General features: G+C 46.7%; 1 protein-coding gene across 6 annotated transcripts; it reads right to left on the minus strand.

The window, feature by feature from the left end:
- Positions 1 to 26: 26 nt before the first annotated feature.
- LOC124007930 (lysine-specific demethylase 6B-like) lies at positions 27 to 24,341 on the minus strand. 6 transcript variants are annotated; one of them, XM_046318840.1, is made up of 21 exons: positions 24,186 to 24,341; positions 22,648 to 22,894; positions 14,653 to 14,809; positions 10,711 to 10,834; positions 10,571 to 10,621; positions 10,214 to 10,445; positions 9,824 to 10,084; positions 9,401 to 9,556; positions 6,165 to 9,310; positions 5,951 to 6,077; positions 5,638 to 5,743; positions 4,994 to 5,199; positions 4,661 to 4,899; positions 4,478 to 4,546; positions 4,237 to 4,385; positions 4,035 to 4,149; positions 3,686 to 3,873; positions 2,451 to 2,592; positions 2,160 to 2,286; positions 1,839 to 2,015; positions 27 to 1,741 (listed from the first exon to the last, which is right to left on the minus strand). In XM_046318840.1, exons 4-21 carry the CDS (start codon positions 10,827 to 10,829, stop codon positions 1,718 to 1,720), a joined length of 5,634 nt encoding a protein of 1,877 aa, XP_046174796.1. In that variant the 5' UTR covers positions 10,830 to 10,834; positions 14,653 to 14,809; positions 22,648 to 22,894; positions 24,186 to 24,341; the 3' UTR covers positions 27 to 1,717. The 6 variants fall into 6 exon arrangements, with proteins under 6 accessions (XP_046174796.1, XP_046174788.1, XP_046174780.1 ...); XM_046318832.1 differs by having other exon boundaries at positions 14,653 to 14,812; XM_046318824.1 differs by lacking the exons at positions 22,648 to 22,894; positions 24,186 to 24,341 and adding an exon at positions 20,504 to 20,662.
- Positions 24,342 to 25,326: the final 985 nt, after the last annotated feature.

Raw genomic sequence — 25,326 nt, forward strand, 5'->3', positions numbered from 1 at the left:
ATTACAAACATAACTCAAAGAATTCCTTCAAACATTTTGATTTTATTTGGATTAATATTACTCACAATAATGTCACAGAAACATCACAGGGTGTTTGAGACAGGTCTGGATCAGGCCTCCTTTGATAGGAGGTTTTTCTTCTTCTTTTAAAACAGTGCAGCTTCAATAAACAGTCAGAGGAGAGCAAGATTGCAACCTTGAAATGATACTCATGAGGACAGAACACGGAAGGAACCCAAACCCACACCTCGCTATACATCCCTAAAAGTCTCGTTCAAAAGTGGCTAAAACTACAAATACTGATAATATCCATCATAAAATCACAAATGCGTCACAATTTTATGAATGTCGTATTAATGCAAAAAAGTTGAAAAAAAGGTATTGTTTTTATCAGTTAGATACAGTACAAAGACATCATTCTATTCATTTACCAGTAAGCGTAATGACGCGGTTCTAAGCACCAACCTCTCGGTTTCAGTTATATTCATTGACTTATATTCATAGATCATTTATACACAGTTAGTGAGGGGTTGGGCGAGGCAAGAGGGGGTTGAGCACCATTAAAATCAAACCTCCCCCTGTTTACCCTTCCCTGTCCACACACAATAGGAAACTTTAAAAATAGCTGGTGTCCCCAGAGAAGCACCATCAATATGCAATAAATACATTTAAGAAAACAAAACATATACATGTATAAATAAAGTCACAATTTACAATTCTTCCATTTTCTCTGTAATCCAGAAAAGAAGGATAGCAACCCCCCAAAAAAAGAGGTTTAAAAACAGGGAGAACGATACCATTTATCAAAAGAAAAAGGAAGGGGGATCCTCTTTAGGGTATATTGTAGCAATCACATCTCTCTCTACCAAACATTATTTAGGATTATTATGCAAAAACTAAAATCACAATTAAAACAGACTCGATTTCCAACGAAGAGTGAAACCAGATTAGTCCTCTCGTAAACCCGTATTTCTTAAATGAATATTCCTAATGCTTTTCGAAAACCTTTTCTGCATGTTTGCATTTTTCCCTTTCATCTAAATACAGTTCGCAAAGGCCAATGAGGTGTACTTCTAGGCTGGTTAAACTTTTGAAATACCTAGGTCAGAATAAATGAAATGGAAATAGCACCCCAAAGAGTAGACAGACAGGAATTATAAATGTAAGAGTTGACCTGAATAGAAAACAAAACCAAAACAATGTAATTTCATTTGAGACTATTGGCTACTTTGCTAGTGAAGCGATTCCCCTGCTGTTAGCGTCGCAACACAGTAAATTCATGGGTGTAGATTAACTAGATTGGTGTAAAAAAGTTCCATTGGATTTGCATAAAAGTACCTGAATTAATGCACCATATACCGGCTACTTGACGCTTTTGAATCACAGCAGTGTCCGTTTTAAATAAGACCTGATTTTTCAGTGCTAACTATGTTCACATTTTCTGTAGTTGTCTGACATGTTTTTAACGAGTAGTTGTACCAGTCTAGTCATTCTATCTCAAGACTCAAGTCCAATCAGCAGCTGGTAGGAGGGGAAGACAGTGAGCTGGAATTCAATTGGCTGACGGACGATATCTTACGGTGACGTAAACAACACTGAGTAAACATGGTTGGCTGTTCACCAAGTGTTAGCAGTAGTAGTATTCCTTGAAGATGACGCCTGTGCTGCCACTGTGTAGGAGTTTTGGTTATGGCTGTTGGACAACAGGAAGGAGGCCTCACTTGGAGCAGGGTGATGGAGTCTGGAGAGAGAAAGAGAAGGAAGGAAAGTCTTAAAGGGGGGGTAAATAGGCTGGACATGACCTCACAGCACAGAGAAACTGTGTGTGTGTCTCTCACCACACAGAGGCTGTCGTAGGTCCTCATCAGCTCCTCCACGCGGTACTGCTCCAGCACCACAACTCCAGCCAGCGAGGGGCTCTTGGACACAGTCCGGGCACAGTCCTCACAGTGCACCATGTAGGTCTTCCTATTGCCAGACTCACTGGTCACAAACAGCAGGTCAAACACCTCCACCTGCACACAGACACAACACAATCACTCACTGCAGAAATAACCAAAGGCATACATCAACACTCTGTTGGTAAGATACTTGGGTCATGGTAGTTCATAGCGGGTCTGATTCAGGCATACATCCACAGGCTGTTGAGAGGGACTTACGTCACACTCGTTGCAGTAGTAGGCTGGTTCGTCCTTCACACGGCTCTGATAAGAGATCTTCTTCCCTGCAGCAACCAGCTGGTCTCTCAGAATCTGGATGTGCTTGATGGACTGTAGGAGACAATGTCTGAGAGCGAGAGAGAGAGAGAGAGAGAGAGAGAGAGAGAGAGAGAGAGAGAGAGAGAGAAAGAAAGGTAAGGTGTCGCAAGAAATAAACATGCATACTAGATACGTGACGAGGCACCCACACAGTCTTGTATAACTAACACACGCACACGCACACACACCCACTTGACCATCTTGTAGGTTTCTTGGTCTGTGATCTTGATAGTGCGGGCCACATTCCAGGAGACATGGATCATGGGAACGATGGACTTGACCTTCTTCACCTCGTTCCACTCAAAGCGCTCCAGAGCCAGCTGATACTGGTATGCTGAAAGGGCAAAGACGACACACAAGGCTCACATTAGCAGTGTTAAGGCCAAATAATGGCTATGTTCAGACACTATAGAGTACATTTGGAGAGGGATTTTAATAGTATACTGAACAAAAATATAAACAACATGTAAAGTGTTGGTCCCATGTTTCATGAGCTGAAATAAAAGATCCCAGAAATGCTCCATACGCACAAATACTTATTTCGCTCAAATGTTGTGCACAAATTTGTTACATCCCTGTTAGTGAGCATTTCTCCTTTGCCAAGATCTACCTGGCAGGTGTGGCGTATTAAGAAGCTGATTAAACAGCATGATCATTACACAGGTGCACTTTGTGCTGAGGATAATACAAGGCCACTCTAAAATGTATAGTTCTGTCACACAACACAATGCCACAGATGTCTCAAGTTTTGTGGGAGCGTTCAATTGGCATGCTGACTGCAGGAATGTCCACCAGAGCTGTTGTCAGAGAATTAAATGTTCATGAGCCTAGTATTGTAATGACCTCTGGACAGGGATAGGCCAAGGGGGCTTTACATTTGGGTGGGGGGGCTGTGGAACATTTTCATGTCTCTACCATAAGCCTCCTCCAATGTTGTTTTTGAGAATTTGGCAGGACATCCAACCGGCCTCACAACCGCAGACCATGTGTAACCATGCCAGCCCGGCTTATTCACCTGTGAGATCGTTTGAGACCAGCCACCCTCGGACAGCTGATGAAACTGAGGATTATTTCTGTCTGTAATAAAGCCCATTTTGTGGGGAAAAACTCATTCTGATTGGCTAGGCATGGATCCCAAGTGGGTGGGCCTATGCCCTCCCAGGCCCACCCATGACTGCACCCCTGCCCAGTCATGTGAAATCCACACAGTAGACAAGGGCCTAATGAATTTACTTCAATTGACCGATTTCCTTATATGAACTGTAACTCAGTAAAATCGTTGAAATTGATGCATTTATATTTTTGTCCAGTATAATTTGACTGAGGTAGAGAATAGCTACACTCTTCTCTGCTGTTCTGTACTGTGTATGACCCAGCTCCCATTTCCAATCTATGGCTTCCCCTGCTGGACACGGTTAGTAACTCACAGTTGAGAGGTCCAACATTCCAGGCGATGTTGTTGCACCAGCCCACAGCCTGCACCCAGTGGATGGACCCTGCGTTGATCCACACCAGGTCCCCTGGCCTCTGGATGAAGCGGTACACCGGGATGTTGGAGCGGTACAGATCCTCCAGAACAGGCCACCAGGACCCCGTCAGGTAGTCTACTTCATGCCTGAAGGAGGGAGCAGAGATGGCATCTAAGTGGCTAGTTTCTGGTTCAAATCCTCTGTGGGTCACCGCTATGCCTTTTTTTAAACGAGCAGAACAGCTCAAACGCTGAACTAAATGCAAAATCCTCACACACACAAAAATAAAAACCGCCTCATGACTCACTTCTCACAGAAGTTGTTGACGTGCTCCCAGTAGTGCTCCTGGACTGCAAACCACTCGCAATCCCCCGGCCCAATGTTAATGTTCACTGAGCAGAAGTTATTATTCTCCTGGTGGCCTGAAAACAGACATACACGGAGATATTTAAGCCCCGTGTTCAGATGCGTGCAATACGCACCTAAAAACACACCCAGGTAACACTGACCAGGCGTGCGGCTCCCGGGGACCTTCATGTAGAGCTGGACGGTGTTCATGCCCAGGATGGTGTGTCCCACGTGGCTCAGCATGTTTCCATTGAACTCCACACGCATAAAGGCTGGCAGCTTCAGCAGCTCCTGCAGCTGGGGCTTCCACCTGGTAACACACGTACATTTAACACTCTACTTCCTCTCCAACGGTGACCTTTGAGCTTTGAAACAATCTGCCACGGGGAAAGCTAATCTCACCTCTTAGGATCAGAAAGGTCGATGTTGGTGCCGAATTTGATGATATTTCCAGTCGATTTTGCCTCTGGCCTGTAGGAAAGGGGAAGTGTATTTCAATAAAACATCTTCAATAACTTCGGAATATTGTTTTGATGAAATGTATTGCATTTGGTTTATTAAAGAGTTTATTAAGGATGTTCTGACCTGAGTGTGTTAGCAATAGGGGTAGGGCCGACTTTGCTAGCAACCACAGTAGGGTTGGCTTTGCTAGCAACCACAGAAGGGTTGGCTTTGCTAGCAACCACAGAAGGGTTGGCTTTGCTAGCAACCACAGAAGGGTTGGCTTTGCTGGCGCCAGACGCAGCGGTGGTTGATGGGTCAGAGGATGGAGCCTGCTTCTCTTCTTGTTCTTCCTTATCCTCATCCTCACTGTCCTTCTCTTCCTGTAGACACATAGAAGTACACATGAACTTAGCTGGGCAAAGAGAGGAAGTGGGGGGAAATGTATGGAACCGTGTGTATGTGCACATCCCCAACCTGGAGGCTCTCCTGGAAGCTGGAGGCCTGGTACTGGGCGTACTTGGCGATGGTGGTGTGTGAGCGGCTGCTCTCGCAAGGCCAGGTCTGGCCTGAACCAGTGGCGTCCCAGTTCTCATCAGCAGGCTGCTGCACCTGGGTCCTCACCTCCACAGCATGCTCTGCATTGGCCTCCACCAGAGACTTAGTGGAGAACAGACCCAGGTCTGACATAGAGGGAGAGAGGGGGGAAGGAGAGAAAGAGGGAGTGATAGAAGAGAGGTACTGTATAGTGAGTCAATTTGAAATGATTTGAACGTTTTGTAGAAAATAAACAAAGTTAAGAAGTTCTACCCGATGACATGATCAAAAGTGAAAACATTTTAAAACGGTGATCTTCAAACAATATGACATTCAAAGTGACGTGGGGAGCAAGAAAATGCCCCCCTCTGGCTATTGAAAAAAATACACTTTTATTCCTACCCTTTGATGTCACGAAGAAGCATTATTTAGGACCTTGTCTTTTTAACTACAGACCATCGAAACGCACCGTTTTCACATATAGACACTGGTATTGTGCCGGAGATACAGAATTTGAAGTTGAAAAGTGACAGAGTTGCCCTTTAAGTTCTAGCCCTGAGAAACATCAAAATACGTAAACTCACTGAGCCGGAGGGATCCAGCCAGGCCTCGGATGACAGTGACAGGGTTCTTGGGATCAGTACAGAACTGGAGGAGGACTGGGGAGAAGGCATCTCTCTTACTCTCCAACTGGACACAGACAGACAAGACGATACAGAAGTCCATCAACAACGTGTTGCGCAAATACAGAACTGTGATACGTGAGAATGAAGAAGAGAATAATAGGAAGAGAGAAGATCAACTTTTGTTGTTGGTGTTGCTTTATCCCCCTTCCCCCCAAGGCAGCTTGAAGCACAGGGTCAACTGCAGTGCAGCGCCCCTGAAGTGAGGACTCACATAGATGCTTGGTGTGGGGGGGTTAAGCTTCTCTCGTGGGATGGGTGGGTCGGTGATGAGAACAGGCTTTACAGAGAAAGCACGGAGCAGATAGGACTCCCGAAACTTCCCCTTTACCTTCGCGCCCCTGAAACAGACAGAGAACGAGACAGATGAAGAGCTACAATTCAATCAGATGTCCTTTGACCCACGTTTCCTTGTACTGTGTACTCACTTGCAGGCCCTGATGACCTCGCTGGCTGTGTGTCTGATGCTGACCTCTCCCAGGGGGATCCGGCGCTCCTCGACCTCGGAGGCGATGAACGTCTCTCGGTCTCCACTCTCCACCTTGACCAGACGGATTTTCAGCTCCTTGGGAGGGCCCATGGACAGGGCCTTCAGCTTCAGGAAATCAGCAGCAGCCAGGGGACAGGGGGTCCTCCTCACTGGGGCAGCAGGCGGGGCCGGGGTGGGGGTAGCAGTAGAGGGAGTGTTGATGGTGCTAGTTGCGGTTACCACTGTGTCTGTGTTGCTGCCTGGTGTGGCCGTCATGGTTTCAGGCTCACTGCACCTCTCCTCCTTCCTCACTGTCGATTGTGCCCCCTGCTCAGTGTTTCCTGTGTGCGCCTTGTCTTTCTGTCCCTGGATGCCTTTGCTCTGGAGGCCGAGGTTCCCCGGAATCGGACGGCTCTTCTTAGTGTCTTTGAGCTGCTTGACCGGGCTACTGGGGGGTGGTGTACATGAGGACAACGTAATGGAGGAGGCTGATTTTCTGTCTCTCTTTTCTTCTATCTTCTTCTTTTCATTGCCTCCACTCCTCTGATGACTGCTATCTTGTTTCCTTCTCTTCCTTTTCCCATCCTCTTCCCTGTTTCCATCTGCACCGCTTTGTACCCTCTTCCTGCCTGTCCGCCTGCGTACCTCCCTCTGCCCCCGCTCCTCCTTGGTGGTGGCAGGCAGGCGGTGTGTGGTGGTCAACCTCAGCTCAGCGCTCAGAGACCCGGCTGTCTCCCCGCTGTCTACACCCTTAGTCCTCTCCTTCTTCCTCTCATTCTGAATCTCCTCCAATCTCGCGTGCTTCTGTTTCGTGCGCTCCCCCACGGAGAGTTGTGGTTGGTTGAGGTCTAAGGGAGGACGGGGTTTAGAAGGCGGATCTGAGGTAGTGTGAGTGGGTGATTGGGTAGTGAGTCGTGGGGGCGTGGTGGAGTCAGATGTCGGGGAGGGACACTGCTGGTCCTGACAGTTGGTTTCCGGGTCCATGGCGAGGGAGGAAGAGTACTTCACTCCTCCCATGGAGCTAGGAGGAGGACGCCCAAATGGACCGCCCCGATATGTGTATCTCTGGCCCCCCAGGAACGAGGCCAAAGACTTGAAGACATCAGCCACTCCTGTCTGGTGGAGGTGTGGCCGACAGGGAGGCAGAGAGCTGGATGAAGTGTCCCCACTACTGTCCTCCTCTTCCTCATCCTCCTCTTCCACTCCATTGGGAGTATCAGGCAGGCCATAAAGCTTGGCCAAGTCGCTATGGCGAAGCTCATCAGCACCCCTCCCCTCACTGACCCCCTCTGCCTTCTCATTGAGCTCCTCTAAGTTCCCATGGGGGGGTGAGATGGACGGGCTGTGGGTTGGGCTGGGCTGCAGGACTGGTCTCCTCATCACTCCTCCCTGCTCTTCCTCCTCTTCTTCCTCACTCAGGGCTGATGCTGGGGAGCCTTGCCAGCTGAGCACAGGGGGGCTGGCGGGGGGGTTGTCTCCCAGTTCCTCCACACTGCCCACTCCCGCCACAGGCTGGAGATCTGGGGCCCGCAGGACCCCCCCTTCTGGACACACACCCATTGTCTCTGTCTGGTTCTGCTGGCTTGGGATGGACCCCGCTGACCCAGCCACAGTGGGAGCTGCTGGGGTTTTGGATGAGAGTGTGGAGGGGGTAGAATCAGCCTTTTCCTCTGTGCTGCATTTACAAGGTTTTGGAGGGCTGGTGGGCTGAGGACTGTTCTTACTGGTCTTGCTGGTGCTGCTGATGTTGTTGTTAATGGTGGTGGTGGTGGTGGGTGGGGGACAAGTTGGCAGTGGTGAGCCCTTGACGGGGTGTTTGGGTTGAGCTGGGTTTGACTTGTACAGGGTCCCTCCCCTCCTTGACTTTTTGTGTTTGGATGGATGTGGTGAGGGTTGGTTAGGATGGGCGGCAAGCGGGCCAGCAGGTGGCACTGTCTCTGAGGTATTTGGAGAGCTGTGGTCATGGGACGTTCGACCTCTTCCTTGGCCCTTCTCTCTGTGTCTGTGTTTGCCAGCGGTGGATGGTGTCTGGGAGGGTTGGCCTGGCTTCCCTGGAACCCTAGATCCAGACTGAGTCTTAGGGGAGGAAGGCCATACTGATGGAGTGAGGGATGATTCACGTGGGGAATTTGAGCATCCCATCTCTGCTTTCTCCAGCTGCTTAGCCCTAAGACTCTCCTCCCTTTTCTCCATCTTCCTCCCTTCCTCTTTCCTATTTTTTCTCTCCACCTTGTCCCTCAACTTATTCTTTACCCCATCCTCCCTTTTCGCTTCTTTCTCCTTTCTCCTTTTCCTCTCCTCCATCTTCTTCTCCATCTTCCTCGTTGGTTCCCTCTTTCCCACCTCGCCTCTCTCCGCTCGACTTGCTTTATCCTTATGGGTCCTCTCTGTCTGTTTGTGTCGATGAGGCTGAAGCCCTGGCTTGTTGACAGTAGGTCTGTTGTTGTTGACAGTAGGTCTGTTGTTGTTGACAGTAGGTCTATCCTGGGGAGAGCTGGGTGGGGTCTGGGTTTCTGAGCCTAGCCCTGTGCGGGAGGCAGAGAGAGGGGGAGGAGTGGGACTGGGTGAGGGGGTCCTTGGTCCCCGTTTATGGGGTGTGCCAGCGGCAGTGTCAGGACTCCTCTGATTGGGTGGAGGGTCTTTCTTCCCACTGGCCTTACTAGGAGTGGTGGAGCTGGAGAGGCCAGAGGGGCAGGAGGAGCTCAGGGCTGTGAAGCCTAAAACTCTGTGGCTGCTGTTGCGGTGGGGAGGCTCTGTAGCAGAGGGCTGGGAGGGGGTCTGATCCCTCTTCTGTCTGTGGGAGCGTGGAGCTGGGGGGCTGTGCTGAGGTACTGAGGGGGGTGATGGGGGGCGCTGGTGGTGCTGGCTGTAAGGCACGCCGGTGTGTTCTGCTGGTGAGGAGGGGGGCTGGGACTGGCCATACACCTCCACCCAGGATCCATGGTGGGGGGGTCTGCTACCGCCACAGGGCTGGGATGGAGAAGGGTGGCGGGGATAGGAGGAAGGAGGTGGGCCTTGACCATCGAAGGGGACCTGGGGAACTGGACTATGGGTAGAATGATGTGTACTATAGTTGAAACGCCCTAATCTTGACTTGATGGATTCCTGAAATAACAAGAGAGAAAGGATTGTTCATCAATGAGTAGTCTTAAGAGCACTGTTCTCTTAAAGAACATTGACTATTAACCGACTTACTTGTAACTCGGTAGACGAGGTCCTCCTGTCAGCATGGGTGCGAGAACCAGGTCTGTCATATGATTGGTTCCAGAAACCTTGTTTGGGAGGGAGGTAGTGGGGTGGTGAGTGTGGCTGGTCTGGTCCAGATAAATGCTTTGAGCCACGGTGAGAGGGCTGGTGAGAGAGAACAGTACTAAACAGTAAGTGTCTTGGTGTATTGATCCCTACAAGAAGGTGGTGCTATTGTATAAATATCACAGCTACACGAGTGACTTCAGACAACTGTTCCAGGATCAGATACATGGTTAAGTTTAGCAGTAGAGAAATCTGATCCTAGATCAGGTTAGTAGACATGTTCCTCAAGCATTGATACAGGACTAACTGTGGGCGGGGACCGTCCACTCCTGGCAAACAAGATCATTAGCTCAAGTGATGACTGACCTGCTCAGGGCCAGAGCTCCTGCTCCTCTTGGCAGGGCAGTCTTCCTTGGGGGGCGGAGAGTGCTGTGAGTGTGGGGAGCGGTGTGGAGGTTGGCCACGGTGGTGTTTGTGGGGGGGCGGGCGCTTCCATGGTCCTGGTCCCTGGTCTATCATCCTGCCTGGGAAGGCCCTGGAGCGGTCTGAGGTGGCCCACCTCTCTGCTGGGGAGCCCAGGTCTCCAGGGGGATCTCTGGGCCGTTGGTGCTGGTGGGGACCCCCATACTGAGAGAGACAATTATCATCATTAAAGTCATGCAATCAATAAGAAAAAGACATAAACTTAACTACTGTATGTAGTAAATGATGAGTTATGTAGAGTATAGAATAGGCTGTCGATAGGCTGCCCTCTACCCCTCTCACTCTGGGAGACTGGTTGTTGTAAAAGTCCCAGATGGTGTAGGATTCCCCCGGTCCTGTTTGGTAGCCTCCCTGGTTGCGACCATGGTTTTGAAATGACCGTGGGGAGTCCTGGTGCCAGCCCTGGGTCTCATAAGCCTGGTCTTTCTGGGCCCAGGGTCGTGTTGCTGGTCTCGGGTCCCTCTGAGGGTCCCTTCCCTGGACATGGAAGGAGGGCCTGGCCCCTCTACGTTCCAGAGAGAAAGTGGAGATCACTAAGGGACCACTGCAGCAAGGTGACAGTGGACTAACATTTCAAAGATGTGCTCTGCACTCAATGTAAGATGTGAACAATTGAGATGTTTCACTCACCTGTCATAAATCTTGTTAACGTGCTGGGATTGGTTGATTCCTCCGGTGTACCTACAGTAGATAAAGGAGGGTTACCATTGGCTCAGCACAGACTCCATCACAGGTGTGTCAGTAGACTGTGGTGTAAGAAGAGGGCTCACCTGTTTGGAGGGCCCCAGGGGCGACTGTTGACGGGGGCCCATGTTCCTCTGTGAGGTCCTCCAGCAGGGTAGGAGTCCCTGGTGTTACGTCCATGATACTGCTCTGCTGGGTGATACATTCAGCCTGAGACAGGATAAAACACACTTTTTACTGGACTAGGGTAGAACATGAGCAAACATACACACATGAACACACACTGTAGTCTACACGAAGGCAAATGGTTGCCATGGACACAAACAGTACTGTACACAGAGGTAGAAATACTCTCCACACTCGGTCTGTGTCTGTGAAGCCCTCTACTATAGAACTGAGAGGGTTCCACAACCACACCAATCTGTCTTTCCTTCAATAACTCTCAACCACAACCTAGAGAGAGATTAGTGTTCAGTTGCTAAACCACCAAAATATCAACCACTAACCACATCATGCCTGACGTTCACAGTCTCTGCAGACTCGCTACGCTGTACATGTTAATACACCTCCAACACTGCACTACAACTCCTTACACCAGCAGACAACTGCCACTGCCCACACACCAACAATAGACAACCTTTAGGTACTGGTCTTAGATCCTATAATGACAACAAATACAATTCACTGCAACTACAAAACACACAACACTCTCCTCTCCCCTTTTCTGTTTCACTTTCTCTCCGTGTCTGCCTCCTAATCTGCTGGAACACTCATGTCTGTTTGTGGTTTGTCACCAGTCAGCCAGAGCTGCACCCTGCATCCAGCCCCTCTCTGATCACCAGCGACCTGCAGCAACTGCAGCCCGTGGCCAGCCACTGATAAAGGCCTGTCTGCTCTATTTCTCCAACCATTCTAGTCTGGACATGAAGGCAACACAGACAGCAGAGACGGAGAGAGAATAGAGGGGCAGTGCTGATCTGCCGCTTCTACTGTTGATCATGGAAATGGATGTGTGTGACAGCAACAGAGATGGAGAGAGAGCGTGTGTCTGTGTGTATGAATGTACTTTAAGTAGACAGTGAAAGAGGACTTTCCCGTCAGGCTGTTTACATTCATGTTAGAATACTACTGTGTACTACAGCACAATGCAAACACACATACGGAGAAGAATGTTTATCTTATGTTCCAAAAGGACAGCCGTACATTGCAGGTCATTACAGGCACTAAATAATCTCTCTCGGGCCCTAAATTCTCTCTGTCTAATATGCAAACCAACTCCAGTTCATTCAGCTGCGTGGTAGTAGTGGTAACAGTGACAGGTGAAAACTAGAATATATGTTGCTGTTGAGACACTATGATGCTAAACTAAAACATCAGTTTAGCCTGTTATGGTTTCAGCTACCTACGTTTCCTATACACTGAATAAATAACCTCTTAGCCCATCTATAGGATCCTGGGTGCCAGTAGAGTACGGGTAGGGGAGAGGGCTGGGGTTGATTAAGACGTGTGAGTAATGAGAAAGAGATCACCAAATAATAAAATAGGTTCTACACACACTGGGTCTGTGTGTGTGTGTGTGTGTGTGTGTGTGTGTGTGTGTGTGTGTGTGTGTGTGTGTGTGTGTGTGTGTGTGTGTGTGTGTGTGTGTGTGTGTGTGTGTGTGTGTGTGTGTGTGTGTGTGTGTGTCTGTGTGTGTGTGTGTGTGTGTGTGTGTGTGTGTGTGTGTGTGTGTGTGTGTGTGTGTGTGTGTGTGTGTGTGTGTGTGTGTGTGCGCGCGCGCGCGACTGTGCGTGTGTGTTTGGGATCGAGTCAAATTGAGGTAAACACAGCATTTTATATTCAGTCAAACCCAAATATTCCGACCCATGGGACTGGCCTGTGACCCAGTGAATCAGAGTACAAGCACACATTGTGCTCGGTGTGTAGAGCAGCCAGAAACACACACCCCTCGCCCCTCCTCCTCGCCCCTCCTTCATTTGTCTGGCCACTCAGCCACACCCCTCGCCCCTCCTCTGTGCACTTCATTCCTGAAGAACGGACAATCGCTCTTTCAAACAGGGGTCCTGGATGGATGGGGGTGGGTATGGGGAAAGTGATCCTCTGTCTATGTGGGGACAGACAGGTCTCTCATCCAATGAGAATACACAAAAAAAGACGTCAAAGAATTTAGGCAAAACAAGAACCCAGAAAATCCATGCTATGAGATGTAGCTATTAAATATATATCGCCAGAGAGATGATACATAATGTCTGTGAAGGTTGAAACCATGCATTCATTTCTCGATTCTATTAGGTTCTTCCAAGTTGCATATCCAATCTAGCACTTGTAGATCTATGCTTCATGGCCTGCATGCACCACCATCATGTATGTCAGATCTAGTGAGTACATATACACGTCTGCCTCCAGGCACCTTTAATGAATTAGGAGGGCAGGTGATAGAGGGGTCTTGAGAGAAGGTTACATGATATCAGCCCTGTGTGTGTGTGCACGTGTGTATGTATGTGTGTCTGTGTGTGTGCACGTGTGTATGTATGTGTGTCTGTATGTGTGTATGTATGTGTGTCTGTGTGTCTGTGTGTCTGTACGTGTGTATGTATGTGTGTCTGTGTGTCTGTGTGTGTGCACGTGTGTATGTATGTGTGTCTGTGTGTCTGTGTGTGTGCACGTGTGTATGTATGTGTGTCTGTGTGTGTGTATGTATGTGTGTCTGTGTGTCTGTGTGTATGTATGTGTGTCTGTGTGTCTGTGTGTGTGTCTGTGTGTGTGTATGTGTGTGTGTATGTATGTGTGTCTGTGTGTGTGAGATCGCAGATGGATTATAGTATGTCAGCACACAGGAAATTGCTCTCATTCAGGGGGTTGTGGGTGAGAGTGTGTAGGGGAGAAGTATTTTGACATCCTCCCTACACACACACACACAGTCCACAGGCAGAGCATAGACTTTTGCTTACTCATCCACTAGAACTGCCAAAATACACAGCACTGTGGATACTCTTTGACAGAAACATTAAGCATGCATGCACGCACGTGCACGCAAACTCACACACACTTACAATAATGGAGAATTTATTGCTCCTATGAAACCATGCTAGATAGACAGATCATATCTCATCTTACATCCTCTCTGTCCAGACCACATCACACACAGTGCAGTATACAGAGTAGTAATGATCTGTGTGCCTCTAGTGGTGCCTGCCTGGTGCCTGAGATCACCATAGCAATCGATAATGATTCCATTTCCTGCACAAAAGCCTGCACTCCCCCCACCCACCCCTCACTACATTTCTACCCCAAGCTGTGTCTCACACACTACCTCTAACACACACATGTAGACATTTCTTGTGTGTGTATGATGACACTGAACAATGAATAAGATCGCATATTTGTTTACTTAAAGCAATGCAAAACAGAGGCAATCCTACAGCAGAATTCCAACGCACAGAGGGAGAGTAGGAGAGAGAGAGAGAGAGAGAGAGAGAGAGAGAGAGAGAGAGAGAGAGAGAGAGAGAGAATGGACATTTCATAAGACAAATGGAGACTGTATAGCTGTGCAGCTGAGTTAGTAGAGGGTGGAGGAAGAGGGTGGCTCCACATTTCATCTTTACTAGCTCAGTCAGTCAGTCAGTCGCTTCTGAGCAGACTTGTCCTTCAGTTTTCAGGAACTGCAGCCCTCTATCGTTCTCTATCACCAAGGAGACCGGTGTCTTTGTCACCAGAGAAATAACTGTCCTCAACACTCACTAAATCTCCCTGGTAACCGGTGTCTCTGTCACCAGGGAAACACATAACCCTCACTTACACATATCCCTCTCCAGGGAAACCTGTTTTTTTACTGTGACCCCCTGCCCATATGTGTGTGTGTGTGTGTGTGTGTGTGTGTGTGTGTGTGTGTGTGTGTGTGTGTGTGTGTGTGTGTGTGTGTGTGTGTGTGTGTGTGTGTGTGTGTGTGTGTGTGTGTGTGTGTGTGTGTGTGTGTGTGAGAGAGAGAGAGAGAGAGAGAGAGAGGTGAAGGATCATTCTAGTCTTACCTTGCTGCTGAGTGCTGTGAGAGAGAGAGGGAGGAGGGGACACCGTCTGTGTGCTCTCGGTGTGAAGACGCCACTCACTCAGGGACAGAGGCAGCAGCCCACTTCAGCTTCAGCTTCAGCCTGAAGTCCTGTTAAACAGAACAGGCGTCCACTCCCTCTGCTAGCCAGCACACACACATCCACAAACACAGGAGAGAGGGAGGAGAAACCACTGTCAGGTAGGACACAGATGTGAGGACATGAAAGGGGGTTATTGTCTAAAAAGAAAGTAGGTATCTCTATTCCATTCTGCCATCTTTTCATTCCTCTCTTGTCCTCCCCTCTCCCCCCTCTCTTTCCTCTCTGTCACACACACTGTTCTCTCTGGCGTTTCTCCCCTCAGTAGACAGACAAAGAAAGGGAACGAATGGCTCGGTATAGAAAGCAGAGAGGGAGAGGGAGAGCGTGAGGATGGCCCAGCCCCATTTGACCAGCCAGTCGGATGTAATTTATTTTTGCCTTCCTCTCTCTGGCCCCTCCCCTATCGCCTCGTCACCTCTCCTACTCCAGACCCAATTCAACAAGACTGATTCCTCTCCAGCTCCCTCCTTCTCTCACTCGCTCTCCCACTTACTATCTCTCTCCACGTGTCTGCTACGCACTCTTTGTCTCTCTCTTTCCCTCTCTTACTCACAGACTGTGTCCTGTATCCTTGGCAACCAATGATATAATTTACCCCAGAGCCAAGAGCAAGACTCTGCCTTACCGAGACAAATTTTCTTCGCTGTGTGTGTGTGTGTGTGTGTGTGTGTGTGTGTGTGTGTGTGTGTGTGTGTGTGTGTGTGTGTGTGTGTGTGTGTGTGTGTGTGTGTGTGTGTGTGTGTGTGTGTGTGTGTGTGTGTGTGTGTGTGTGTGTGTGTGTGTGTGTGTGTGTGTGAATGGCCCTTGAGATTTGCGAGTGTCAATGCCATTGTTATTATGGAATTCTCATTACTATTACTCAATACCCATTCATGAATTCTGATGCTGTTCTGTGAAGGGAAACAAGTCTAAAACCTGTTCTGTGGGTTGTGTGAAGGGAAACAAGTCTAAAACCTGTTCTGTGGGTTGTGTGAAGGGAAACAAGTCTAAACCCTGTTCTGTGGGTTGTGTGAAAGGGAAACAAGTCTAAAACCTGTTCTGTGGATTGTGTGAAGTAAAACAACACTAAAATCTGTTATCAATAATACGTCTCGTTTTGACATCTGCTTTGGAAGAAAAACACCTAAGAGAATAAGGTGATATGGGCCTTAAGTTGTTCATAAAGATCCCCGCTGCTGCACATCTTAAAAACAAGACGCTTCTCCACTGACTTATTACTTAAGTTCATTTTAGTTTGGTGCGATATCTCGGTTATACTGTATACCGAGGTGTTTCTTCTTCGTTCTAATAACTATGAGGAATCTAAATGACATCCAGCCCAGGGCTCCAGCTATGCATTTGATTTGCTAATATGCTAGTTGAGTGTCGAGACGTCAAGATCATGCTTCTTGGTTACAGCAGAGACATCGAATCCCCTGGAGGAAGATCCCTGTTGCCTAAATTGTTTTGTGCATCAACAGCAAAAATTGCGCCCCTTGTGTGCACTTCCGTTAATACCGTGTACCCCGGTATGGTACAGAAACGGGATGACGGTATGAACATCTGGATACCGCTCAACCCTAGCTCCTGTGCTGAATAACCATGATAGAGTAAACTCCCCCTCGTCCTCTATCTTTACCCATCTCGCCTCTCTCCAGTCAGGTGTCAGCCCCAGGGGTGAGAGTGCCCCTTCCTCTCCCCCAGAACGACCTTACACTCCACAGGAAGTAACTAACCTCTCCAGATTAGCAGACATGCTTTCCTCAGTGTTCAACCAGCCTGCTTGAAAAGGTGCATAATAATACCACGCATAATAGTCTTCTGACAATGGGAGTCATATGCTTTAAATTCTCCAATTTGAGTTGCCTCAATAGAAGCATACATCATCCTATAATCCTTCTGCGGTCTCTAGAGTGTTGAAGTTAGCAGAAATGTTGACGTTAGAGCAGAATGTCTTTGTACTGTCAAACCCTGCCTTTCAACTGGGGCTCCCGAGTGGCGCAGCGGTCTAAGGCACTGCATCTCAGTGCTTGAGGCGTCACTACAGACACCCTGGTTCGAAATCCAGGCTGTATCACAACCGGCCGTGATTGGGAGTCCCGTAGGGCGGCGCACAATTGGCCCAGCGTCGTCCGGGTTTGGCCGGTCTAGGCCGTCATCGTAAATAAGAATTTGTTCTTAACTGACTTGCCTAGTGAAATAAAGGTTCAATGTAAATGTTTAAAAAACTTCTCTGCAACTGACACAAGAACAGTAGTGTCCCTCAACCAAAGAGGCAGAGACAGCAGATTCCAATACAGCATTAATGCTCACCCCGTTGCGCTACACTGACACACTGAACAGTGTGTTTGTATCTGCCTGCTGGTGACATAGCAACCCAGTGCAGATGTGCAGCCTTCTGTGTGGGTGAACATGGCGGAGCCTCTACAATCAGGGCAGTCACACAGACAGACAGAGGTCACTATAAGCTGCTTAGTGGAGGAGGAGGCAGGAAGCATACTGATCCTATCTTATATGGGGGGGGGATGGGCTGTACCACCAAACCACAACAGACCTGGCTCTGATACCCAACTCCCATTCCCAGGTCAACATGTGGAGCATTTAGACACATAGAGAAAAATAGAGAAAGAGAACTGAGCGAAGAGGGAGACGTCACTTCTCAGTGACACCTACAAAACACAACTACACAAATCAACCTGGAATACAGACTGACAGGGCAGCAAGCAGACAAACGGATACTGACACATACAGCCTCCCATCCACAGGTTAACAGGCAGAGACACTGATGCGTATGTAGCCTACTGTAAGTACTCAATGTCTGTAAGACAATGTAAAATGCTGACCTGAGTTGACACCAAGCAGAACGTATGAGATTCATATATATAGCTTTTCTAAAAATAACTTTTTATAACCTCACAGCCCCGCTCTCCCTCCCCTCCTCTCCCACATCTACCTTCTCTTTCTCTCCAAAATGGAGGCTTCTCCCTCTGTATGCTCCAGAAAGCACAGACCTCAGACAAGTACTGGAATGTACCACTGCAGGCTTGGAACAGGGGGGCTCGAGGGGGGCATCTTTTCTTGCAAACGATACCGACAGACCAGGTGGCATTTCAAAGACGACAGCAATGAAGGAGTGTGTGTGTGTGTGTGTGTGTGTGTGTGTGTGTGTGTGTGTGTGTGTGTGTGTGTGTGTGTGTGTGTGTGTGTGTGTGTGTGTGTGTGTGTGTGTGTGTGTGTGTGTGTGTGTGTGTGTGTGTGTGTTAGTAAATGAGTGTGAGTGTGTGTCTGCGTGTGTGTGCGGTAATGTGTGTCAGAGAGAGCCTGCCTGTGCTAGTATGTGCAGAGGACTGGTTGTCATGGAGATCATCACTAGGCAAGTGCATCAGCAGGGCAGGAACTTTATGATCTGTGACCCCGCAGGGCGGTAGTAGAGGGGCAGGGACCTCATCAGAAAGCTGTCACACTGACCCCTCACCCCTGACCTCTAACCCTGGCCTACTGCTGAGTCTCTCATAACAAAGAAATATTTACCACTAAATGAATGAAACACACGGACCAATCCGACCACCTGGAACCTATTTGGGAGGAAAACAGGCAGCTGCTGAGTGTACTGAATATTAACCTCATCATAGAATCAGTATGGTCAAGTGGTTGGGTGTACTGAATATTAACCTCATCATAGAATCAGCATGGTCAAGTGGTTGGGTGTACTGAATATTAACCTCATCATAGAATCAGCATGGTCAAGTGGTTGGATGTACTGAATATTAACCTCATCATAGAATCAGCATGGTCAAGTGGTTGGATGTACTGAATATTAACCTCATCATAGAATCAGCATGGTCAAGTGGTTGGGTGTACTGAATATTAACCTCATCATAGAATCAGCATGGTCAAGTGGTTGGGTGTACTGAATATTAACCTCATCATAGAATCAGCATGGTCAAGTGGTTGGATGTACTGGTTGGTGACCAGTGGTGAACCACAGAAGAGTTGAAGAGGCCAGGTCGCAGTTGCAAATGAGAATATGTTCTCAACTAGCCTACCTGGTTAAATAAAGGTGTTCTCAACTAGCCTACCTGGTTAAATAAAGGTGTTCTCAACTAGCCTACCTGGTTAAATAAAGGTGTTCTCAACTAGGTTAAATAAAGGTGTTCCTACCTGGTTAAATAAAGGTGTTCTCAACTAGCCTACCTGGTTAAATAAAGGTGTTCTCAACTAGCCTACCTGGTTAAATAAAGGTGTTCTCAACTAGCCTACCTGGTTAAATAAAGGTGTTCTCAACTAGCCTACCTGGTTAAATAAAGGTGTTCTCAACTAGCCTACCTGGTTAAATAAAGGTGTTCTCAACCTAGGTTAAATAAAGGTGTTCCTACCTGGTTAAATAAAGGTGTTCTCAACTAGCCTACCTGGTTAAATAAAGGTGTTCTCAACTAGCCTACCTGGTTAAATAAAGGTGTTCTCAACTAGCCTACCTGGTTAAATAAAGGTGTTCTCAACTAGCCTACCTGGTTAAATAAAGGTGTTCTCAACTAGCCTACCTGGTTAAATAAAGGTGTTCTCAACTAGCCTACCTGGTTAAATAAAGGTGTTCTCAACTAGCCTACCTGGTTAAATAAAGGTGTTCTCAACTAGCCTACCTGGTTAAATAAAGGTGTTCTCAACTAGCCTACCTGGTTAAATAAAGGTGAAATAAAATGTTAAAAACCAGAGAAGAAATACACCCTGATGCCCAGAGTGTGTGTGTGTTAGGGTGTTAGTATGTGTTTGTATCCACATGGGTGTGTTATTGTAACTTAGCAAGGGCAAACAAGGCTGTTCCTTACTCCTTCTATTTGCAGCTGCCAGAGTGAGTCACTGTAGTGTATAAATACAGCACTAAATGTGGGTCAAAAATGCTCGGCCATTTTTAGCACAAGGAGGACAAGTTAGCCCACTACCAGGCTCCCTGTTTGGGATCTGCACACTAGGAAAACCCCTGGCAAGCTTAAATCAAAAAGGCCTGCATTTTCATAGAAATTCGGAACAATACACTGGGTTTATCCAATACATAAAAAAAAAAAATTTGGAATACAATAACATCTTTCAGCAATAAACTGACAAGCTGCACTCCCTATCGGGAAACTTTCTATTAACACAATGTTTATCAATACCTACACAAGGTCACGCGCTGCAATCACTGGACTCTCTCCAGCACGGAAATGTAAGGTTACGCTCTGTTTTACTACTGTATCACAGCAACCAAACCACACACATCAACACGGACCAAACCCTGCGTTGCTGTAAAGCACAAAGTTAAAGCCTGAGTCTAAACAGAGGCTTAAAGAGACTAACACGACAGGAATAACCATTACTCTAAAATTCTTTCAGCACAAGTCAGCTGACTGTGTTTATGTACAGTGTGTGTGTGTGTGTGTGTGTGTGTGTGTGTGTGTGTGTGTGTGTGTGTGTGTGTGTGTGTGTGTGTGTGTGTGTGTGTGTGTGTGTGTGTGTGTGTGTGTGTGTGTGTGTGTGTGTGTGTGTGTGTGTGTGTGTGTGTGTGTGCTCGTAGTGCATAACTGTGCCACACAATCTGCAGACATACAGCATAGTAATAGTACAGTATGTGCAGTGGTAATATATCAACACAAAAGACATGTCCTAACATGCACCGATATATGACCCAAAACAATATTTGCACAAATGTGTACACAATTGCACCCCTTCTGTACAGTAACACAAAGAAACAGACAAGACACACTCCTTGTTTTACCTGCACTCTCCTTTTGTTCTCTTCTTTTACTCGTTCTTTCTGCTCCACACACCCCTTGGCTCCTCTCCCTTTCCTCTTTCCTCTCTCCTCCCCCAATCCTCTCCTCTTCCTCTCTTCCCTCTCCTCTGCTCCTGGTTTCCTCTCCTCTCTGATACTCAGGCTCTAACAGCAGACTGATCCACGTGCAGAGACCTAAGGGGCGGGCCCCCACACCGCCATTTAATTCACACCAGCCAATAAGGGAGGAGGGTCTCATGCCAATCCTCCTATGCTAAACAGGAGGAGGGGACAAGGACAGAGTGAAAGATAGAGACACCCCCCTCTCTGTGTGTGTGTGTGTGTGTGTGTGTGTGTGTGTGTGTGTGTGTGTGTGTGTGTGTGTGTGTGTGTGTGTGTGTGTGTGTGTGTGTGTGTGTGTGTGTGTGTGTGTGTGTGTGTGTGTGTGTGTGTGTTGGAATAAAGCCAACAGAACTAGCAGCTATTTTTAAACCACCACAGTGAGGTAGCAAAGACTCCATTTTCTCTGTGGCAGATATTCCCCAAATCGTACTGCATCCTCCATACTTAGTACTGGCAACTGTATAGGTTTCCATGAATGGCTTGATAGTTATGAACTTGCCCTCTAGCACTGACAGTAATACTCCTACTAAATACTCCCTTACCGTATTCAAAATGTTGGAATCAGTTGCATTGTAATCCAATCAGGCGGACTGACTCTCTCCTTCCATACTGTATGAGACAAGCACTTTGTTTCAGACATTAAACTCACATGCCCTGTATTTGGCAAGAGCTCACAAAACCTGCAATTTAAAAGCACCACAAGTAGTGCTATGGAATGACTGGGATTTCAATTATGTCAGAGGGTAAGACATTACATGTGTGATAAGTCATTTGCAGAAAACAGACATAAACCTGTCAGACTGTATCCTCTTAATATAATATATTGGAGGAATATAGAGTCATAATGGTAAAGTAGGATGCTGCCCTGATGTGTGTAATAATTTATGTCTGTGTGATTAATCAGGACAGTGGTGATTATGTGCGAGGCTCTGACAGACAGGCATTCGAATGAGGGATGACCAAAGGGTCGTAGAGGACGACTAACCAGGCCAGTAGCACTGGACTCCAGCATTGGACCCACAGGACGTCAGCTGGCTGCTACATGGGCCGGGGAAGGTGGGGCAGGGGGCATTGGGTTTATGTGGGGAGGGTCTTGCCTACGTGACATAAAGCCCACACCCAGTAGAGCTGCTTCTCACTGGCCCCCTCTTCACCCTTAATCAACCAATACACCAGAGACAGTGGATAGACACAGACAGTCTGAAGGACAGATCTGAGAGAGAGAGAGAGAGAGAGAGAGAGAGAGAGAGAGAGAGAGAGAGAGAGAGAGAGAGAGAGAGAGAGAGAGAGAGAGAGAGAGAGAGAGAGAGAGAGAGAGAGAGAGAGAGAGAGAGAGAGAAAAGAGTCCAGCTGACTCTCCTTAGCAACAGCCCCAATGCTGCCTCTACCCCATTGGCCAACCATCTGCTCACAGCACAACCCCATGTGGCCATATGGGCCAATCAGCAGGCACTGCCACAGAGGCTGGATTCCATTTTCACCATGGAAACTGAACATTACACCCTCCATGTACGAGTCGTGTAACATGGACACTCACCCAAGGCTCTCTCTCACACATACACACAGCTTGAATGCTGTGTGCCCCTGTCTACCACTGGGGCATCTTGAAAAGCAAATCACTGCCTACTTATTTGTATAAGCTATACATACTGCATACAACATAATGGCAGCCATGGTGTGTGCTATGGCTGCATAATGTGGATGGTACGGTGCTGTGCATCCAGACACAACATTAAGAACCTGTGGCGGGGAATCGATTGTAATCAAAGCATTGAGACTTGCAGCAAGAGATGATTTGTGAATGCCAATAAGAGCATGTTCGATTTACTATCATGGGTCCCTTTATTTTGGTTATCTATGCTAAAGGATGCAAACAGTGGCTGTAGCTATGTATACAGGAATGTGGACCAGACAATCTCTTCGCGCTCAAAGACTATTTGAATTATTCATAATTTGGTTGAGCTATCTCTTTAACGTGTGATGACATTTCCCTTCCCATTGGCTGAGCAGATTTGGAAACGCACCTCATCTTGGAGGCTATTGGCTTAGTTGGACTTCATCTTCTGCAAGTCAATCAAACCATGTCTTCCATTGGCTAGAGCTGACATCTCATCTTCTGTCCTCTTCTCCTATGGCCCACCCTTGTCCTAGGTGTGGATGCATCGCTCTCTGCTATTGGCCCACAGAAAGTGCTTACTCAATTGTAGGTGTCTGATAGGGTGTCTACAAAGGCGGTGCCATTTTTCACCTCTCGTTACCTGCCACCACCCACTGTCAAGAGAAATGAAAAAGCGATTAGCATGTGTTAATAGCATGCAACTGACTAGAGCAAACACTACATTGATCATTTCAATCAGAGAGTAACACAGATTGAGAGCTGGCTCATGTTAAGGAGGGCACACTTCCTACATGACAGAATCATCATGTCTGTTCCATGTACCATTCATTTTGAACGTTCTGTAACCCCACTGATCACCTCCCCGGATCCCATTTTATATGACAAACAAATAGAGAAGTACTAAATTGAGACCTGAGTAGATTGGTACTGACAGAAGTTATATGATCTAGTATCTTATTTGGAAAATTAATTATGGCTCAACTGGCCAATAACCAAACCCTGAGAAATGTAGTTAATTACTAGTGAAGTACAACCACTAATTGAGAATAAATATGTAATAATCTACATTAGACAATAATCACATTCAATCATCTGCACTAAACAGACCTACGTGTAACTGTACGAAAAATAATCATAGACCTCCACACAAAAGTAGGCAGTTATATCATCCATATATATATAAATGGCATATATATATATATATATATATATATATATATATATATATATATATATATATGGCATATATACATGCACAGATATCGCCACCTTGTGGACAACAATCCATATTGCGTCACAGAAACTAGTGAAACAAATTGGGAATAGTGTGTGTGTGTGAGATTGAGTGGGAATATGCCAATTCCGCATTCAGTTAATTTCCCAATTCCCGCCGCAACTTCACGTGGCATTTAAACGTGATAATGCGACACCATATTTACACAACCAAGTGGACATTTTGAGAATGGTAATGATTCATAAAATGAGTAAGTAATAACCAACTAATTTATTAAAGAAAAAACACTATAGCATGACCACCTATGGAAACGTCCTCTAAAAGTTATATTTTTGGGGGGAACTTGGTTAACTAAATTCACATACTAAAATAAACCCACAAGGGTGGATCGCCCAGTAGCCTACAATAACATGTGCATTATAGTCTAAATTAATAGTTTTATGTAACTTGAATAAGTAGGCTACATTTCTATAGCTTGATTGTAGATACCTATATATCCCTTCTCATGCACATTAAGAGTGAAATGTGATTGATCGTTGGCTTTTCAACGGCATTATGTAAGCTTTTCAATAATCAAGTTATGGCACAGAGAGAAGCTTCTGAATTAGAATGTTTACTAACAAGGTCCGTCGCTTAAATAGACAACAAATAGCCTTTCAAACAAACAGCCTGGCAGAGTATAGCTATCGATAACTGTCCCTCCAGCTTACCTCTGACAAACGAAGATGGAAAACATTTGAGTAGCGAAACAGTCGGGATGAGTGATTCAGCTTTCCTATTGCGCAGTTGTAAAGCCAATGATGGGAGCCACTCAATACGAACGTCTCCGTCTATGGCGCAGAATTCACCTACTCCTCCGGTCTTCAGTGGACGAGATACAGCTCGCGCCACGATGCACGCTGGCACTGTCACTCTTAAGGAAACAGAACAAATGGGGCCACGGAATTTTGAAGAAGACATGCGGTGATGTTGTCAAATTTCCCAAATAAGGACTGTGGCGCTTCACGTGTCCACAGATGAGACAAAGTTAAACAAATGTTATCATTACAGTTGTCACAAAGGGCTTTACAACAACTAGGCGGAGGTCCCTTAACAGCAGTGCCAAGGAAAAACGAAAGGACGAAACCTTTAGAACAGGGTTCCCAAACTGATGGCCCGCGGGCGAATTTATTTGGCCCCTTAAGTACTTTAGTGTGTGGAACGTTCATTGTTGGACATAAGACAAATAAATAAAAACAGGAAATCCGCTCCAAGGGATTTTAATTGACGAAATCTGTTCCTAAGTATCCCAGCACCTAATAGAGAGACATAACTTGATTATATACAAATGTAAGCAAGGTTTCAAATGAGTTTGTGTTAGTCAAACATTATACTCTACCGTTCAAAAGTTTGGGGTCACTTAGAAATGTCCTTGTTTTGCAAAGAAAAGCACAATTTGTGTCCATTTAAATAACATCAAATTTATCAGAAATACAGTGTAGATACTGTTAATGTTATAAATTACTATTGTAGCTGGATATGGCTGATTTTAATGGAATATCTACATAGATGTACAGAGGCCCATTATCAGCAACCATCACTCCTGTGCTCCAATGGCACGTTGTGTTAGCTAATTTAAGTTGATTATTTTAAAAGGCTAATTGATCATTAGAAAACCCTATTGCAATTATGTTAGCACAGCTGAAAACTGCTGTCCTGATCAAATATGCAATAAAACTGGCCTTCTTTAGACTAGTTGAGTATCTGGAGCATCAGCATTTGTGGGTTCGATTACAGGCTCAAAATAGCCAGAAACAAATAACTTTCTTTTGAAACTTGTCAGTCTATTCTTGTTCTGAGAAATGAAGGCTA

This window comes from Oncorhynchus gorbuscha, linkage group LG02, assembly GCF_021184085.1.
Source record: "Oncorhynchus gorbuscha isolate QuinsamMale2020 ecotype Even-year linkage group LG02, OgorEven_v1.0, whole genome shotgun sequence".
Classification (NCBI taxonomy): domain Eukaryota; kingdom Metazoa; phylum Chordata; class Actinopteri; order Salmoniformes; family Salmonidae; genus Oncorhynchus; species Oncorhynchus gorbuscha.